General features: G+C 40.1%; 1 protein-coding gene across 1 annotated transcript in view; it reads left to right on the top strand.

Moving 5' to 3' along the window:
- The window catches only part of LOC149250401 (RNA polymerase II subunit B1 CTD phosphatase RPAP2-like protein), a 183,102-nt gene that overhangs the window by 80,709 nt on the left and 81,406 nt on the right, over positions 1 to 20,987 (top strand). Inside the window, exon 5 of the mRNA XM_089459068.1 lies at positions 20,035 to 20,193. Within this exon, the coding sequence (XP_089315194.1) occupies positions 20,035 to 20,193 (159 nt within the window). The remainder of the gene's footprint in view (positions 1 to 20,034; positions 20,194 to 20,987) is intronic.

Here is a 20,987-nt window from a genome sequence, read left to right on the forward strand (position 1 = left end):
TGAAGGAAAAACAAGCACACAAGTGACATCGTTATTTTTGGACTAATGTCCCCGGAAAAACCCAATGTGGGAAAACCGGTGCAACTATCTGAGACTTTTATTATTAAGCAGTTTCAGAATACAATTTGGGTGCCAGAAATGGCTCACCCAATAGAGAATGCCCTCAGCAGTAGTACCTTTCAGTTGGAGACAGATATCAGCCCTAATTTGCCCCATGAAAACTCCCAGTGTTAACCTCTAGGGTCTGCCTCAGCCTCTCTGGCCCAGCGTCAGCATCTCTGGGAACTGCGTCAGCCTCTGGAGCCTTTGCATCTCCCACATTGGCCCTCCTTAGGCTCTGCGCAACTCCTAGTTGGCTTTGCGTGGCCTCTGGCTGCTTTTGCGTGGCCTCTAGTTGGCTCTGCGTCAACCCTCTCCCGACTTTTGCGTTGATGCTTCCGGTACTATCTTTGCCTCTCTGGTGCTGCATTCATTGCCTTTCAGCTGCAACTTTGATCACTCCTTCGATTTCCTCAGCATGCTCTGCCCTAGAAAATCGAATTCTTGATTAAGTCGGTGTGTTCTCCAAGTGACCCTCAAGCCTCCTCTTATACTTTTCTCATTTACATTTCAATGGCCGAGATTAAGTCCCTAATCTCAACGGCTAAGATTAGATCTGGCTTTATCCATGATTTTTGGACTATTCTAACTCAGTTTTATATTAATTCATATTAATATTTTATTTTCCTAAGTTTAGACTTAGGGACTCCATTAAAAATATTAATTATTTTAATATCTCCCAAACTGGTTAGATTCTGCCCAAACCATTTCTAGGTATTGGAGATCTCATGTGCTTTAGCCTCTCCACCAATTTTCGTGGCTTGAGCACATCCGATGCTACCCCAAATCAACAGTGAATTGGAGAATAAGGATGAGATTTATCCTTAGGATGAGTGAATTGTGAAAATTCTATCACTGCAACAACTGATTTACTTTTCCTACTTATTCCTCAATAAGTTATTTATGAAATTAGTTCAGTAAACATTGAAATAAATGCTGCTGCAGATATCACACTGTAATATAGAAACAAACATATGCACAATAATCAAAACATTGACACAGATATTTTGGACAACAGTCCCTGGAAAAACCCAATGTGGAAAAACCGGTGCAGCAAGGGAGGATTTTATTATTATGCAGGAGAAATATCTGAATACAAATCTAGGATGCTTTACATAAAAAATATTGGCGAAAAATCTGAGTGAGTTTTACCTCACTTCACCCGGCAGAATTTCGGCTGATCCGGCACAAGACTGGCTAATCCCGATTATTTTTGCATCACCTCTTCTGCCTTTTGCGTCAGCGTTCCTGACAGTTCCGGCAGTTTCCGACAGTTCCGGCTGTTTCCGGCAGTTTTGGCTTCTGCCCTCTGCGTCAGCTTTCTCGGCAGTTCTCGGTAGTTCCGGATGTTCCCGATAGTTTTGACTTTTGCCCTCTGCGTCAGTTTTCTTGGCTGTTCCGGTAGTTCCCGGCAGTTCTCGGCAGTTCCAGCTGTTCCCGACAGTTTTGGCTTCTGCCCTCTACGTCAGCGTTCCTGGCTGTTCCAGCAGTTCCGGCTTCTGCCCTCTACGTCAGCTTTCCCGATTGTTCCGGCAGTTTTGGCTTCTGCCCTCTACGTCAGCTTTCCCGACTGTTCCGGCAGTTCTCGCTGTTCCCGGTAGTTCCAGCTTCTGCCCTCTTGACTGCTCACTAGACCACTTGTTCAATTTATCAGCGAACCCTGCTCCAAAAATTGAACTGACTGGTCTCCCTTAGTATATTCTCCAAGTGACCCTCAAGCCTCCTCTTATACTTTTCTCGTTGACAAATCAATGGGTGAGATTAAGTCCCTAGTTAATGGCTAAGATTAGATCTGGCTTGATCCATGACTTTGGACCATTCTAACACAGTTTTATATTAATACACATTAATATTTTATTTTCCCTAAGTTTAGACTTAGGGACTCCATTAAAATTTTAATTATTTTAATATCTCCCAAACTGTTTAGAATCTGCCCAAACACTTATTGGGTATTGGAGATCTCATGTGCCTTAGCCTCTCCACCAATTTTCGTGGCTAGAGCACATTCGATGCTACCCCAAATCAACACTCCCTCTTAGCGAGGATTGTGCTCTAGTAAGACTCCTCACTGAGTATCACCCTGATCATACGACATCGGTCCCTGTGCTGATGTTAAGCCTCCCTGCCCCACATCCTCTGCATTGCTGTATCCTGTACTGTTGCCCATGGCTCTGCTACTGCCACTGCTGCATTTGTACGACAACTCCCTCTGCATCCGTGCTGCTACTGGTCCTTTCTCCCAACACTGCATCCGCACTGCAACTCCCTCTGCATCCTTGTAGTTATCACTCCCATTTCTGCTACTGAAACAAGTTCTTTACCATCCCCATCTTTTCCTTAAAGTAGTCAAATTTTGTCCTTCCAAGGGCCTTGGTGAGGATATCCGCCACCTGTTCTCTTGTAGGAGTGTAGCTCAACTGTACAACTCCTCGTTGGACACAGTCCCTAACAAAGTGACACCGGATATCAATATGCTTCGACCTATCATGAAACACTGGATTCTCAGAGAGCTTGATGCAACTCTGATTATCACACATGATCCTGGTCGCCTCCATATTCCTTCTGAATAGGTTCACAAGCAGTTTTCTAAGCCATATGGCCTCACACGAAGCTGTGCTTGCCGCCATATATTCTGCCTCAGATGAGCTTAGAACCACAGACTTCTGTTTCCTACTACACTAGGAGGTCATTCCTGATCCAATGTTGAAATAGTACCCAGAGGTACTTTTCTGATCCACTGAACTTCCTGCCCAATCTGCATCAGTAAATCCACTCAATTTGATATCCTTACTCCTGGTGTACAAGAGTCCATACTCGATTGTTCCCTGTAAATACCTGAGAACATGTTTGGCTGTTGCCCAGTGTGCCCTCTTCGGTTCCACCATGAACTGACTGAGGGTGTTGACAGAGTAGCAAATGTCTGGCCTGGTATTGACCAAATACATCAGGGACCCTATGAGTTGCCTGTATAGGGTGGGATCAACATCCTTGTCTTCTGATGCATCAATCTTCTTGCAGTTGGTGACCATTAGCGTAGACATAGGTCTACAGTCCTCCATCTCGATTCTTTTCAGGATTTCTGTAGCATACCTCACTTGCCCAAGGAATATTTCTCCCTTCTGCTGCCAAACTTCCAACCCTAGGAAGTAGTGCATTCGTCCCAAATCCTTCATATCGAATTCTGTGGCTAGATTCTTCTTGTAGTTCCTAAGAAGTCTGGATGATCCAATCAGAAAGAGATCATCCACATACAATACTAAGATTAGCGGCTCGTTCTCTACAACCAGATAGTAGAGATTCAGATCCGGTCACTCTTAACAAACCCCATCTTCTGCAAGTAACCATCTTTTCGACCATACCATGCTCTCGGTGCCTGTTTAGCCCATACAAGGCTTTCTTCAATCTGCATACATGAGACTTCTTCTCATGAGTTTCAAAGCCCTCTGGTTGTTCAATGTTTACCTCCTCTTCTATTACCCCGTTCAGAAATGTCGTTTTGACATCCATTTAATGGATCTCCAATCCCATCTGGGCTGCAAGAGATATCATGGTCCTAATAGATGTATACCTGGCTACCAGGATGAAGGTCTCATAGTCAATCCCTTCATTTTGAGCATACCCTTTAGCCACAAACCTGGCCTTGTATTTCTCAACACTGCCGTCTGCAACGTATTTGATCTTGTAGATCTATCTTGAACCTACAACTGATTTGTCTTGAGGTCTTGGCACAACCTCCCAGACATCATTTACCATTATGGATTTGTATTCCTCTACCATCGCATCTAGCCAAACATGATGTTGAGCTGCCTCCTTGAAACTGGCAGGCTCTCCATCCTGAGCTACTAATGCTTGATATCTATATGGTTGTTTTCGCTCCCTCTTATTGTTTCTTGGCGCACTGATGAAGTCCTCTGCATCTTGCAGAATCTGACGAAGTTCCCTGCTAGTTCTTCCTCTGCCAGCAGGTGCTTTTGTTCGCTCCTCCTCATCCTGAGAATCTTCCTGTCCTGAGGAAGAATTCTTTACTTCTGTTGGTTGAAGAGGCTTAACCAACGACTCCTCTTTCGACTGCTCCTCGGAAGGCATCTCGCGAGATCTTCTGAAAGCCTTGTCCTCCATGAACTTTACATCTCGTCATACTACTACCTTCCTGCTCCCTGGAAGATAGATTCTGTATGCCTTAGCATTCTCGCTATATCCTACCAAATATCCTTTTTCCGCAGTCTGATCCAGCGTCTTCGTCTTTTCTTCGGGTATGCGGCAATATGCTAGACTCCCAAATATCCTGAAATGACTAACTTCAGGTGTCTTCTCTGTGAAGACTTTCTTTGTAGTAATCTTGCCCATTGCCCGATGAGGAGTCCTGTTCTGAACATAGACTGCTGTGTTGCATGCTTCTGTCCACAGGAATTTTGGCATATCCTGATCATACATCATGGCCCTAGTTGCTTCTACAATAGTCCTGTTTTGTCTTTCTGCTACCCCATTCTGCTCCGGATTTTATGGAGCTGTCCACTCTCTTTTGATGCCCTCCTTAGCGCAAAAATTAGTGAAGTCCTTATCGGCATACTCTCCACCATTACCTGAGCACAAAACTCTTATTTTCTCCTCAGTCAGATTCTCCACCAGAGCCTTGAACTCCTTGAATCGACAGAAAACCTCGTCCTTGGTTTTCAGAAAATAAATCCAAGTTTTCCTTGAGTGGTCATCAATGAAGGTAAGGAAATACTCGGCACCACTGAGAGCTTTGACGGACATAGGTCCGCAGATATCTGAGTGTATCAATCCTAGTACACTCTTGGCCCTGTGTTTGCTCCTAGGAAATGCTGCCTTGGCATACTTTCCTAGAGCGCATTCCCTGCATACATCATCTCGTTCCGTACTCAGATCCGAAACTCTTGTTATAGTGCTCCTGAGAATTCTCAGAGCTCCATGGTGCAAGTGACCCATTCTTCTGTGCCATAGTTCATTCAAGTCCTTGTCTCCATGACTGCCTATTAGTGCCATTGGTGATTCTAGTTGTAATCTATACAACCTATTACTTTTGATCCCGATCTGCACTTTCTTTTTCCAGCTCGGGTGTTTGACGTATACCTTCTCCTTGATGAAGTAGACGTCATAGCCCTTGCCTTGAAGTTGCGACACAGAAAGTAAGTTCATCCCCAATCCTGGTACATGCAACACATTTGTAGCACGAAACCGTTCTCTCGATTCTGTTTGAAAAACTATGGTACCCTTCCCTACTGGAGTACACTTTGCCTTGTTCCCCATGGTGATTTGAAAGTTCATCTTCTCTTCTCGATATTCTGAGAAACATTCCCTGATTCCTGTCATATGCCATGAAGCTCCACTATCTATATACCACACTTCTGATGATGCGCAGCTAGTCATACAAGCCACTTCTTCTTCCAGCCTGGAAGCCAACATAGAGAAATTGAAGTCTCTTTCTCTTGTGCAATCTTCTGAAAATCTGTGTGAGTTCCTTGATGTGGATGCCTATGCATCGTGGTCTCTACCTATAACTGATTTTCCCCGCTTGTCTCTGATTACTCGCTCTGATACCATGTGAAAATTCTATCACTGCAACAACTGATTTACTTTTCCTACTTATACCTCAATAAGTTATTTATGAAATAACTTCAGTAAACATTAAAATATATACTGCTGCAGATATCACTCTGTAATACAGAAACAAACATATGCACAAGAATCAACACATTGACACAGATATTTTGGACAATAGTCCTTGGAAAAATCCAATGTGGGAAAACCGGTGCAGCAAGGGAGGATTTTATTATTAATTTATTATGTAGGAGAAATATCTGAATACAAATCTAGGATGCTCATCTAGCAATCCTTTACAGAGAAAATACTGGCGGAAAATCTGAGTGAGTTTTACCTCACTTCACCCGACAGAATTTCGGCTGATCCGGCACAACACTGCTAACCTCGACTATTTCTGCATCACCTCTTCTGCCCTCCGCGTCAGCTTTCCCGGCAGTTTTGGCTTCTGCGCTCTGCGTCAGCGTTCTTGGCTGTTCCGACAGTTCTCGGCAGTTCCGGTTGTTCCCGACAGTTCCGGCTTCTGCCCTCTGTGTCAGTGTTCCCGACAATTCCGGCAGTTCTCGACAGTTCCGGCTTTTGCCCTCTGCGTTAGCTTTCCTGTCTGTTCCGACAGTTCCCAACAGTTCCGGCTTCTGCCCTCTTCACTGCTCACCAGACCACTGGTTCAATTTCTCAACTAACCCCGCTCCAGAAATTGAACTGACTGGTCTCCCTCAGTATATTCTCCAAGTGATCCTCAGGCCTCCTCTTATTCTTTTCTCGTTGACAAATCAATGACCAAGATTAAGTCCCTAATCAACGACTAAGATTAGATTTGGCTTGATCCATGACTTGTGGACCATTCTGACATAGTTTTATATTAATACACATTAATATTTTATTTTCCCCAAGTTTAGACTTAGGGACTCCATTAAAAATATTAATTATTTTAATATCTCCCAAACTATTTAGAATTTGCCCAAACCCTTTCTGGGTATTGGAGATCTCATGTGCTTTCGCTTCTCCACTAATTTTCGTGGCTAGAGCACATCCGATGCTACCCCAAATCAACATGAATTTCATTCTAGTATATTTTACAACATAAGCATAAACATCATATATCATCTTTCAACCAAGAGAAAACTTGAAGGGTTCTTCTGATGGACAATTATCAAACCAACAACCTTCTTTTCTACTTAAGCACAAATATCAACCCAAAAATATGCCTCAGGAGTCAAATTTGTTAGATGCTTCACATTACCATATCCACAGATCATAAAGTGTTATGTTAATTCTGCCTTAGATTTATTCAGACGTTAGGATTTTTATCACTCCTTGTTTCATTCATTTTTTTTTTCAGTTGTGGTTCACGGTCATTGAGTGGCTACTACATCCACCGGTAATAATCCGGGCGGATTCACCTGAAGGGATCTACTCGTCGGCTTATCTCGTGAGGCCTAACCGCAAGGGCGTCGAGGAGATTTGACCCCGTGACCTCCCAATTGGCAAGGTACTTAGCAACATGAACTCGACCAATTAAGCTATCCCTTGGGGCTTCATTCATGTATTCTCATCAAAGTATTCTTTTGTAATTAGCATTTCTCAGTAATGCAAATAATTGATCAAAGTGCACCTAACAACGAAGACATTCCACCAAACATTAATTCCATTAAGTTTAAATTTTTCCAAACAGCGAACCCACAACGAATATCCACAAGTATATATAATTCAACGAAAGTGTTCAACAAAGCGTTATTTCAACCAATCATTAATTTTATCAAATGCCATAAAATTAGCGGACCCAGAAAAGGCACAAACGTCCAAAAATAAACAAAATCCTCTAACCAGAGAATTGACCATAATCTAACTATTCTAACTAGACGGCTGACCATAGTCGGGAATTCCTCTGCAATATTTACTCTCGTTGGAACCAATAGTCTTGGTCTTGTCAGGATACCCCTGTGGCAGGATTTCAAGCTTCTAGGGTTGGTTCGCATCATAGGAAACCCTTTCGCCAGTGCTTCCGAGTTTCGACTTATGCAAGAACGTTTCTGTCCATGATACATTCTTCAATTCAGAATGCTGATTTAGTATGTTTGATGTCCCAAAATTGAGAGGAAGTGATTGCCGTATCCTCCTCACTTCCTATGCCAAAAAAGATCTTGGCGCCAAAATTAAATCTCTTCAATGCTTTACTTGATTCCTGCTTAGGATATCCTTCCCGCAACCCTTAACCAATGCTAAGATAGCTAAGCCGATGGTTTAGTCAAACGAAAATACTCGTGACGTTAAGACAAGACAAAGCCAGTCAAGAATTTCACAATCCTTTCAGAAGGTGTTCCAAATACTAGATGATGATTACCCAAAACTGTCCAACAGATTTGCCGTTGTCTCAAGATTTCCTTGTTCCAGAACAGATTGGAAATAGATTGGTGTCAATTAGCGAGGAATCTTTCACCACCGAAATTTACAATAGATATGGGTCTCAAGACCTTAGAAATTTCTGCACCTGCACCAAACATGGCTGTTCAAGAGGCACGCAATCAGAATTTTTCTCCCGAGAGTCATCTCCATCAGTGTCATAAATCTTGATTGAGTCTTGTAGAGAAATCTTGATTTTTAGATCCTCGGGTGTTAGCGGAAGGTTTCAGTTGGACCAACCAACTCTCGATCCGTGTTTTCTGAAGAGCCCAGCTAAATTAGCTCCGTGCTTATCGTAAGATTTTAGTGGTGATATACAAAGGGTTTTGAGTTAAGCACCTCCTTTTAAATTTAAAAATTTATTTTTTGTGTGGGAAATTGATAGATCTGGCTGTTGAGAGCCTTAGATCATTAGATCTGGGAGCGGAGTTGGACTCATACTCCTCAAATATGATAGATCTACCATTGTTGTGCATAGATTTGAATTTTTTTTTGGTTTTCTAATGTGGATTTTTCTGGGCTTTAGTTTTTATCATTGTATATATCGTTTGGGTGTTTCTTTGTTGACGTGCAACTACAGATCTGAGGAAGAAATTTGTGTAGAGTCCAGAGCTGGGCCTTGGAGGGTAAGATTTGGATCTCTGGGGTTTATCAACATAATTTTGGAGGGATATTATTCAAATTTTGATTTTGTTTAAAAAAATTAAAAAATCTAAAAAAAAATTAACTTAAAAATATTTAAAAAACATTTAGAAATCTAAAATAATTTCTATGGTTAATTGAATATAAAGGCACTGGTCTATAAGAATTTCTATCTTGTGGTTGTGTCTTGGTCATATTAGTGTTTGATCTATTTATCTCTGTTAACTAGGACTCATTTACATTCATCAAGTTGTCCATTTTTAAGTCTCTTAGAGCCTGTGTTTCATAGACTATCCTCATTCATTCACTCCAGGTACTAACCCCCTTGACTTGTCTAGGATAGAGTCTAAACGGAGTAAGGATTAGAGTAACAACCCTTACTCTGAGCGTTGTCGCGGTGCCTAGACACTTTGTGCGACAATAGGGTGTACAATCCAAGTCGATTATGATGCAGGTGCTTTACCACATGACTACTGAGGGTCATTGTTGGGAAGATCGGTAGGCAATAGGATTGGGTTGGAGATGTGCTCCCTTGTATGATATATAATCTTATTGCTTGATATGGGTGGAAGCTATTGCTCCTTGATTCTTCTTCTTCTAGATCCGAGAAAGTTTCAGTAGATAGAGTTGAGCAGAGACAGTCAAATCATTTCAGGATAATGCGAAGATCAACTGACAAATATTGGTAGGTGGAATTCTTCCTAGTTGAGAGGGAGTGTTAATTTTTGCAACTAGGGTCAAATTCCACATTAAACAACTCAGATGACCAAGATGATGCTTGCATTAAATTCCTCTTTTTGAGAGGACCAAAATCAACCCAAAGATCACCTAATTTGGTTAAGCGGAAGTTAAGTTTTGAATTATTTTATTCATTCATTCATTATGGAGCAGGTCGGCCCTAACCACTTGGGTAACTGCTTGGGTCAATCTCAACCCCAAGTAAACCCTCAAGAAAGCCTATAAAAGGAAGCAACCTCAAGTTCATTTCAACACACTTGATCAAGACATGTTTCTATTCTTCTATTTTGTTTTGGCTCGCACAGGTTCGTCAGAAGAAGTTTGCACAAGGTCCAAAATTACAGGCGAAAGGTTCGCTTTGGGTTAGGGTTTTCTGGATCTCGGTCGCTGGCACAAAACATAAGTTTTTCATCCCTGGTCGTAGGCACAAAGTAGGCAAGAGAGCGACTCTGGCTCTCTAGTTGCTCGCAGACAGTTCAGTGAGAGCAACTTAGGGTTTAGAGGTAGATTGGAAGGTTTTGGTCCCTGGTTGCTCGCACAGGGTAGCTCTAGGAGCGACCTTGCCATCTCAGTTGCTCGCACAACATCAGTAAGGGAGAAACCCTGCCATCTTGGTCGCTCGCACAACAATGGTAAGGGAGCGACTTTGGGTTTTAGCTGTTCAGTACCATAGTCGCTCGCACAACGACGGTAAGGGAGCGACTATGGGTTTCAGCTGTTCAATGCCACAGTGGCTCGCATACAATGACAGAGAGAGCGACCAAGGAGTTTCTGTTGCACATAGTCAGTCATGAAGAGGGCGATCAAAGTTCAAATCTAAGATTTGACATCTTGGATTCAATGGATTTCAGTGATCTGGTAGATCTGGGTTTGTCTGTGCTGTTATAATAGATCTGTAAATCTGATTTGTTGTTATCCACTGCAAATCATATGTATTGGGCTCATTGTACTCACTGATGAAATTTTTTTATGACGATCTACTAAAGAAGAAGATTTGAAAGGGTTTCCCTCTTGTGGGGTTTTTCATTGGTCTTGGACCAATTTGCTCTCTTATGGTTGTGCTATTGTTTTCTTTATCACCGCATATATTGTTCTTTCTTCAGTTACGTTTATGATTGATTATACTGCTAATAATTGGATGCATTATTAATGAAAAGATTAATTGGGCTAAAGTAACTGATACAACACAGACAATCAGAAAATTTAACAATTGTTTCTTTGAACTTGTTAAATGTCTTGTTAGATTCTTCTGTCCTCTTGAATGCCCCCTTTTTGGTTAAGTCTGTCAAAGGTGCACTTACCTGAGAGAAACCCTTAACTAACCATCGGTAGTAGCTGTAGATCCCGAGGAACCCACGTAATTCTGTTAGGAATGTTGCAAACACCGTTTTCGGGATTAAATCAGTGAGGGTCCGAAATCAGAAAGTATCGTAGAAGTCGAGAAAAAATCAACAAATACAAAAGTATTCATTTTTTTCAATTTTTTTATTGTCTAAAGCATCCACAACATAAAATAAACGCATTGACACATAAATATGAAAAGGGAACTAATATATAAGATGTGTAATATCATGCCTATTGCTACATCACACATAATAGTGAATCATGTTCTGAATACTAAGTCTTGAATTTCAACTCAGCATCAAAATATCAACAAAAATTATAATAATGTATCTCATATCATGAGTAACAATGTCATATACAATGAAATGAACCAAATATACAATGAAATAAACCAAATAACTAATATTACTGATTTCCTCTGCCCCTCTTGTGAGAATATGTAACAACTGTCCCTCTAGATGAAGAAGGCAGTGGACTTTGTTGTGCTCTAGAAGTTGAAGAACTAGGAGCTATAGGAGGTAGACCACATCCTCTACTGGTGACAGGGACTGGTGGTGTCACCTCCTCCTCCTCTACCCCCTCCACTACCTCCTGCTCTAACCAATCAGGGGCCGACTCTATGATAGGCCTCTCAGCCTCAACCCAACATGCGACAATGGTGTCAATCCCATCCGATGAGATGGCCTCCACATCAGGATTCCTCTCAAGTTGCCTCACCCACAATCGAAGATTGTAGTAGACATAGACCACATCATTAAGTCGCTGGGACTCCAACCTGTACAAGGGTCATAAATTAATAAATTATAAATAATAAATAATAAATAATAAATTAATAATTATAAAAAATATTATTTAATGAATTCAAAAAATTAATTGGAAATCTGGAATATTTTAACTTGTTGTGCTTCTTGGTGTGTATTTTTTCAAATACACTCCAGTTGCGTTCGCATCTCGAGGAGCTACATGTTTGGCTGAGCACTCGAATGGCAAGCCTTTGGAGATTGGGTACTCTGCCATTGTAGCTTCTTCACCATGCATGTACAACAAATAAGATAAACATAAGAAAAAAAATGAAATTCAAAAGTTGAAGCAAAGTATGAACTTGAAGAGACAATGAATTTTGAAACAAACTAAAGCTTACCTGACATTTTAGTATTCCTATCATGGATAGCCATGTCAAGGCTAAATGTGCCACCTGCCATCCTGTATATATCTATTTCTTTGGAGATTTCTGCACGTTTTGCTAGAGATGGCACCATCTTCTGAACACAAGTGAAGAATCCATCCATGACCTCAGCATCAAATAAGAAACCACAGGAGTAAAAAAATGTGGGGTTCAGGTAGATCCCTGCAGCATGAATGGGACGATGGAGTGTATTGTTCCATCGCTCATCAATCACTTCCCATATGAGTTGTTGTTTCTCAAACCCCTCATCCCCCTTATCATCATAGTAGCTCCGAATGGATTCTTTGGCCCTATCCATGGCCTCATACAAGTAGCCCATTGCGGACTTGTCTCCATCAACTAATCGAAGAACCTTTACCAAAGGTTCAGTAATGCTACACACCTCGTACACTCCCGTCCAAAATCTTTTCTGGTATGAAACTAACTTGCATATGGTCTCTCCTTCTGGTTTGCGACTATATGACAAAGCATGCCACTCCATTGAAAGAAACATTCTCTTCACATCCCACATAGAATTCAGGAGGGATTGAAGAGATATGAAACCAGTGGCAAACCGTGTAATGGCAGGGCGCACAACTCCTTGTTGTTGGTGAATGTTCTCATCAAATGAAGCAAAAATGCATGATTATATATAATTTTTGTAATGCTTTTTGACGATTTAACAATATCCTTGACAAAAGGAATTTTTCCTATGTCCTCTAACATCAAATCAATGCAGTGTGCAGCACAAGATGTCCAAAATAAGTTTCGATGCCTCTCCATAAGCATCTTGCCAGCAACAACATAATTTGCAACATTGCCTATTATGACTTGGACAACATGTTGTGGACCCACATCTTGAATGAACACGTCCAACAAATCACATAATAATCGTGCATCTTTGATATGTGTAGATGCATTAACAGATTTCATAGACATTGTCCCCTTGGGACAATTGATCAAGAAGTTAATAAGGCTTCTACCCTTTTGATCGGTCCAACCATCTGACATCACAGTGCATCTTGTGTGTGCCCATGATCCCCTAAACTCCTCCAATCTCTTAGTGCAGTCAACCTTTTCATTTTGAAGAATGCGCCCTCTAAAGTCATCATATGAAGGGGCTTTGTACCTTGGGCCAATAATAGCAATAACATCAATCGCGGGCTGGAAAAATGGATTGTTCCTGGCAATGCTGAAAGGAATATCACTCCAAAGAATAAACTTGCCCAACAACTTGTCAGCTTCTTCCTTCTCCCTTTTTTTAATAACTGACGAGATAGATGGTTGTGCACCAGGTGTGGTTCTAGGAACAAAAAATGATGAGGTAGCTATGGGGTTGGGTGTAGATGCTGATGGTGAAGTAGAACCAGTACCACTCTCACAGTCACCTCCCAATCATGACACTCCACCCCCTGCTATTTGACTCTTCAGCGCTGCTTTGGATAGTTTGATTGTCTCTATTTCTTCCAATGTTTTGAGGGCTCTTTAGATGATTTTTGGATTTGTATTTGAGCAAGGCCCTATCGCATGTCCAGGAATTTGTGCAAGGTGTTACTTCATTCTGTATACCCCCTTGTCATATGATGCCCACATAACTTGCAAGTCAAATTTGATCTATCAAACCCTCCATCAGGTTCACCAAATTCCCACAGAGAGTCCAATTTCCTTGGCTTGTTTGTAACTTTGTTGAATCTTGAGTTTTAATGTAAGTTTGAAGTTTGAAGTTTGAACCTAAGGCACAAGAAGAATTGCAAGTTAAATAAATGAAATTAAAATTTACAAACAAAATTTTGAATTTTTGACAAAAAAACCCTCAACTCAATGCAACAATAATGGCAAAAAATACATATTCAAACGCAAGCAAAAATGATGGAAAAAAATTAGGGCACAAGAAGAAATTAAACAAATAAAATTAACAATCAAAATTTTGCATTTTTGACAAAAAAAACCCTCTCCACTAAATGCAACAAAAATGACAAAAAAACACACTCAAATTCAAACAAAAATCATGGAAAATAAATGGGTGATAAAAACCCAAGTAAAAACAAGAAAAAACAAGAAAAACAAAAAAATGGTCAAATTTGATGCCCATACCTGAAAACCACTCTCTGTTGAAGAATCGTGGTCCAAATTTGTTTTTTTTGCTCGGGATGCTAAATTCCTTCACTTTTCTCCTCTCTTGCCCTTGTAGATGAGTTGTCCTCCTCCTTAGCTCTCACTCTTGTCCTCTGTCTGCAAAATGAACCAAAATAACCGAAAATTGCCTTTAAAAGCTCACTGTTTCCACGACTTGCGATTTTCACCCGTCGACTTAAGATTTTTGGTAAAAATCACTATTTTTTCAACTTGAAAAAATCGCTGATGTTATTGGTCGATAAAATCATTAACTCAAAAAAAGCGTAATTTAAAAAAAAAATCGCGTTATTCACAACACTGTTGGGTGTGGGCCAATCCAATATCGCTTAAATTTTTTCCCGATGAACCTGTACTCCCTTTGCGCTGATTATGTGTCCTAAATAAAGAATCTCTGTCAACCCAAATTTGCATTTTGATGCTTTGGCATAGAGAGACTGCTCCTGCATAATGCTCAAAATTGTATCCAAATGCCTCAGATGATCGTCCCATGTTTTGCTGTAAATGAGAAGGTCGTCAAAGAACACTAATAAAAACTTCCTTAGCTGCTTGCTGAAGATACTGTTCATACAGGATTGGAAAGTAGCGGGGGCATTGGTTAGCCCAAAGTTCAAACGACATGACCAAAATTTCAAAATGTCCATAATGACATCGAAATGCCGTTTTCGGTAGGTGCTCTTCTCAAACTCGAATTTGATGGTACCCTGATCGTAAATTAATTTTTGAAAAGTAAACTGCTCCATGAAGTTTGTCCAGTAATTCATCGATCTTGGGGATAGGGTACCTGTTTTTGATAGTTTTCTTGTTGAGCGCTCAGTAATCAATGCACATTCTCCACGTGCCATCCTTCTTCTTTACCAAGACCACGGATGAGGCGAATGGACTCGAGCTAGGTCTGATGTGGCCCATTTCTAACAGCTCCTGGATGGTCTTTTCTATTTCATCCTTGAATTTCTTCGGGTGTCGGTAAGGCGTGGTGATCACAGGCTTAGCTCCCTCTTCTAGTTCTATAGTGTGCTCGAATCCTCTCTTAGGAGGCAATCCTGGAGGAATATCACCAAACACTGAAGCATGCTTGTCAATTATTTGTTGAATATCTGTGTTGTACTGCGTTTTATTGCCGTTGGTTACCTTTTGGCTCATGGTTCTGCTGTTTGCTACATATGCAACATTGCAATGCTTGAAGATAACTTCCATTCCTCTGGTTGAAACAACTTGTGGCTCGCCGTTTACCATACCTCACAAGACTACCCTACTGCCATTTGGTGCTTTAAATTCCATCTCTAGTGCTTGGTAGTCCATTGTGTGCTTGCCCAACAAATACAACCATTAAACCCCTAATACCATATTGAGATATGCAAGATTTATTACATAGAAATCACTAGTAAAAGTATAGTTACCGCAGGTTACGCCCAAACTTGGGATCATTTGGGTGCAATCCAAGTTGTATCCATCTGCAACTATTACATCTATGATCTAGGCTTTCGAACTCTTTGGTGGGGAGTCCTCTTTTGTCCACCAACGCTGCATGCTGCATCAATGAAATTGTGTGGCTCCTCCATCAATTAGTGTTGTGATGCGTTGTCCCTTGACAACTCCCCTGACCCTGAAGGTGTAATACTTAGGTGTACCAAAAAGGGTTGCAATCTTGACCTGGGGACGAGACTTCTTTTCTTTGTTGGCCCTTTCTTCACCTTTCGCTTCTTCTGGTGGTTCTTCCCTAGGATTGCTTGGATTTTCTTCTTCTTTTACTTCCTTCTATGGTGGCTCTTCTTCGGTGCTTGGAGTGGCCTTTTCTTTTTCTTTGTCATCAGAGAGCACTTCGATGTAGTGAATAATCCCCTTTCCTAAACAACGATGTCCAGGTTACCATGGTTCCCTGCAAGTAAAACATAACTTTTTCCTCCTTAGTTTGCTTCGGGTCTCCTCATTTAACTTGTGCCTTTTGGGCCAATCACGTTGAGGGGCCTTCTTTTCCTTATCTTTTGGAGGAATGAAAGTTTTGGGAGGGGCTTTAGATTTGGTTGTCGCATTCCCCATATCACGAGTTTTCTTGATAGCCTCTTGAAAGGTTGTGGGGTTGAATGGTTTTACCCAACATTTTAGTGGTTCGGATAAAGCTTCCTAAAAAGCGTGACTAATCTTTCTTTGGATATATCTGTTACCATGACAACGGTACTTTCAAATTCTGAAATGAATTCTTCATGCGAGCTTGTCTGCTTGAGAAGTGCCAATTCTCTGAAGTGGATGTCTGGGTTCTTTCGGTCAAATCTTTCTATTAGCCTTTGCGTAAAATTTTCATAGAAGTAATGTTGGCATGCCCAATGTTACTAGACCATGATACCACCATTCATGCGCTTCCCCTTCTAGATGCAATGTGGCAAATTGGATCGCGTCTGCTTTTGGCATAGGGTTGAGCTTGAAGTAGGTGTCCAATTTTTGCACCCAAGCTCTTGTTGTACATTTAGATGATCCATCAAATGAGGGAAGGGAAAGTTTACTCACCTTGTATATTAGATCGGAATTAGGCTGTCCCCTTGGTCTGTCTATGAATCTGAAACTACTGTATTCATTGAAAGTCATAACAGCTTGCATGTTTTCTTCTAGCGTTGCATATTCTCGAAAGTAACCGTCCAACAGTCTGTTTGGTTCAACAACTTCTTGGTTTGCTGCAGCTTGATTATTCGTGAATTGAGGAAGCAACGGAGAATGACACTTTTTTTGTTGGATTCCATGGTGTTAGGAGGACCAGGGTTATGATTCCCATTCCCTTCGATGTTAGTTCTCAAGCAACATTTTCATTACCTATGAGATGAGTCATCAGTTGAGCAAGTTGTTGCTGACCCTGGGCCAAAGTGTGCATTATCTGTTGTCCTTGCTACTGCCCCTGTAATATTAAATTTGATATTTCTGTCTGTCCATGTATCAATACATGTAAGAGATCCTTGGTGTTTGGATCTCCTCGTTCCTTCTTACCCTCCATGGCTTCCCTGCGATTACCCTTATTCTTCCTGACTGTAACGTTACTTGTATTTCCCGGAAACATGCACAAAATTCACAGGCTGGCAGGATTCTAGTGCTCTGATACCACTGTAAAGTGCTATGTTAATTCTTCCCTAGATTTCTTCAGATGTTAGGGTTTTTGTCACTCCTTGTTTCATTCATTTACTCTCATCAAAGTATTCTTTTGTAATTAGCATTTCTCAATAATGCAAATAATTTATCAAAGTGCACATAACAACGAAGGCATTCCACCAAACATTAATTCCGTCAAGTTTAATTTTTTCCAAACAAAGGACCCACAGCGAATATCCACAGGTATATATAATTCAACAAAAGTGTTCAACAAAGCGTTATTTCAACCAAACATTAATTTTATCAAATCCCATAAAATTAGTGGACCCACAGTAGTTGCAAATGTCATCAGATAAACAAAATATTACCCAAATTGGCAGATCCACAGAAGTCACAAAAGTCCATAGATAAACTAAATCCTCTAACTAGACAATTCTAACTAATCTAACTAGACGGCTGACCATATTCGGGAATTCCTTTGCAATATTTACTCTCGCCGGAACCAATAGTCTTGGTCCTGTTAGGATTCCCCCATGGCAGGATTTCAAGCTTCAAGAGGTGGTTTGCCTCACATGAAACCCTTCCACCAGTGCTTCTGACTTACGCAACAACATTTCTGTTTGTCATACATTCTTCAATTTGGAATGCTGGTTCAGTATGTTCGACGTCCCAAAATTGAGAGGAAGCGATTGCTGTATCGTCCTCGCTTCCTATGCCAAACAAGATCTCGGCCCCACAATTAAATCTATTCAATGCTTTACTTTCCTGCTCAGGCTATCCTTCCCGCAGCCCTTAATCAATGCCAAGATAACCGATACGATGGTTTAGTCAGATGGAAGTACCTGTGATGTTAAGACATGACAAAGTCAATCAGGATTTTCACAATCCTTTCAGAAGGTGTTCCAAATAGCAGATGATGATTACCCAAAACTGTCCAAGAGATTTGTTGCCGTCTCAAGATTTCTCTGTGCTGGAACAAATTGGAAATAGATTGGTGTCAATTAGGGAGGAATCTTTCACCACCGAAATTGACAATAGAAATGGGTCTCAAGACCTTAGAGCTAATGCTCAAGAAAACATATAAGATGATCCACAACGATGCTCAAAATGAATCCAATCCTCCTTTATTTATAGGCTTCCTTGAGGGGCTTCAACTTCATAAATGGTTGAGTAAATCTTACTCAAAACGCCAATTCTGGGTTTTTTGCCAAGCTGCTCCAAAACTTGCCCAACAATAGGTATTTTTGGGGTTTTCCCCTTTTTAGGTGGACTATAGTCTACGAGGATGGATAGGCTAATGAGTCCTATTTGTCCTCAATTTGTTGAGGACATTACAAGATCCAATAACTTTTGAAATTTCTTAACAAGATATGGAAATGACTTTATCTCTTTGGCGTTGAAATCACGATACCTTTCCCATGCGTTCTTTCCATTCAAAGAAAATGAAAAAACTGTCATCAAAACATCTTCATTGGACAATATACATTCTACAATAAGCTTCATGAATGATGAAAGAGTCATAGAAGCCAAATGGGGCTGTCCCCAAAATCTTGGAACACGATTAATCCAAATCCAAGGTTGGAGATGATGTGGAGATCCAAGAATGCATGAAAAATCCAAAAGGGGTAAACAAAATTTCCCAAAACTATCCTTTTGGTGGAGCCATTAAATTAAAACCTCAAATGCTGAAATCTGAAAATACATGCATACCATAATACCTCATACAAGATCTGAAATGCAGAGTCGCCAAGGTGAGTTTTTCAAGTGTTCACTGTTTACCTTGATTTAAACCTAAATCTATTTGATGGCCACCTTAATCCACACATTTACCTGGCATGAAACTTCAACTTTTCAATAATCTTCTTTTGTTAGACATGCACTGAAATCATGCTACATAGCTATATAAACCTGCCTGAATTGGTGATAGCTTTTAAGGACCATGCACAGTAGTCATTTTTTAATAATTTAAAATCATTTCTTATTAAATTGGTTTGTTAAAAATATTATTTGTTACTAGTGTGATCTTTTTGCAATTATTATAATTTATTTTAAGGTGGGCATTTTCCTGCTAAATAAATACCCTTGTGACAATGTTACACACAGTAAAATGTTCTATTTGTTATATCCTATTAATTTGTGGCCAAATCTTTGGCTGGTTAATATGCTTTATTACAAAATAAAAACTGTTGAATATATAAATTAAATCTGAGGCACGGCATTCTGACCAAATCTCAATTGAAACCTAGATCAGTCTGATCTACACACCAAACCCGTGGGAATCTGTCCTCCAGTCTACCTCCGACAGAGTTCTGTTGCTTCACATCAAAAGCTCTATTGGTCCAGAACAAAGCTCTGTTGCCTCAGTCAGTAGCATGCTTTTCCAAGTCATTTTTATATTTTAAATATACCATGCACATATTTTTAAAAATACATGTATGCCATTTTTGTAGTTTTGTTCCTGTAACCAGTAGAAATATTGTTATATTGTCCTATTGTTTGTTTTTCCATTTCATATGGCTAGGAAAGTTTTGACAGATCTATAAATGAGTCTTGCAGTGGATGCTTTATGACCTGCTGATCATGTCAACTGTCTGATTATTTCAAGCTGACAGTTGGATGGATGATCCTATTTTAACTGTTTTTCCTAGTCGATGAATATTAGATGCATTTCATATGCTGTTATGCTGTTATATTTTGTCATGATTTCTGCAGGAAGAAACTAGTTTTATTCATTCTTATGTCTTTTCAAGCATAAGCACTTTGGATCTACTTCTTAGTGTACTAAATTGTTTATAAACTTATAACTGTAGCTGACATTAGCCTTTTACATGATAAACTGTTAGTTTCTTAATCTGATTTAATTGATGCTACAGGGGCGCTTCTTAAATACAATGACTTTCATTGATGCAATACCACCATTTCGAACGAATCAATGGCGTGTGATTGTTATTCTGTTCTTAGATGCTCTATCAGTGCATCGTATCCCATCTCTGGGGTCGCAAATAATGAACAAACGATCGCTGATACTTAAGGTAGGATACTTTACAGCTCTATTTTGACTGGGTATTAGTTTACCATGATTGAGATTTTCATAATATTTTTACTTTGGAGCTGTGCACTTGATATCTAAAATCATTATATCAATCAACTTGTCGAAGTAGCCTGTCAGTTTGACATTATATGGTTTAACAGTTTTGGTAGATTCAGATATTATTGATATTGATTAATAATTCTGTATTATCTTATTTTATGCAAACGTAGAGTGGGAGTCAATGATCAACATTCCCCTTTGCTAGTTAAATGTGTTGATTTCTGCAATTGAACTGTTGCTGCTATAATAGTGTAGATGCTGCTGTACTTAACATGCTATTCTTTTTACTGTTAGCCTATGGTTGTTTTGTATTTTGTTTTTTATAATTTATTTATATATAACAGTCTCTGTGGGGGAACTCCTAGTACATACCAGAAACCTGAACAACTTTCATGCTGACGATATGGATTGAGCGTGTAAAGTCCCCTCTTTCTAGACAAACAACTCAACCAATATACCCAAAACAAAATATCACAGCAAATAAATATAACAGATCTATTTATTGATACCACTGTAAAATACCTTCTTGCTAAACAAATAACTCAACCATCATACCACAAGCAAAAATACCAGAACAAACAAACTCAGCCAATATATTCTGATCTGTTTTATTAATCTGACCTGGAATTACATGCTGGAGCAGCCTTTTGAGTTACAAAAATAGATTTCTGGAAGCCCATAAACAACCATGGCTAATGGCATGATTTGCTGGGCAAATAGGAGATGATGACAACA

Source organism: Pinus tabuliformis, chromosome 7, assembly GCF_031772625.1.
Source record: "Pinus tabuliformis cultivar Carrire ecotype Pingquan chromosome 7, CPIR1, whole genome shotgun sequence".
Classification (NCBI taxonomy): Eukaryota; Viridiplantae; Streptophyta; class Pinopsida; order Pinales; family Pinaceae; genus Pinus; species Pinus tabuliformis.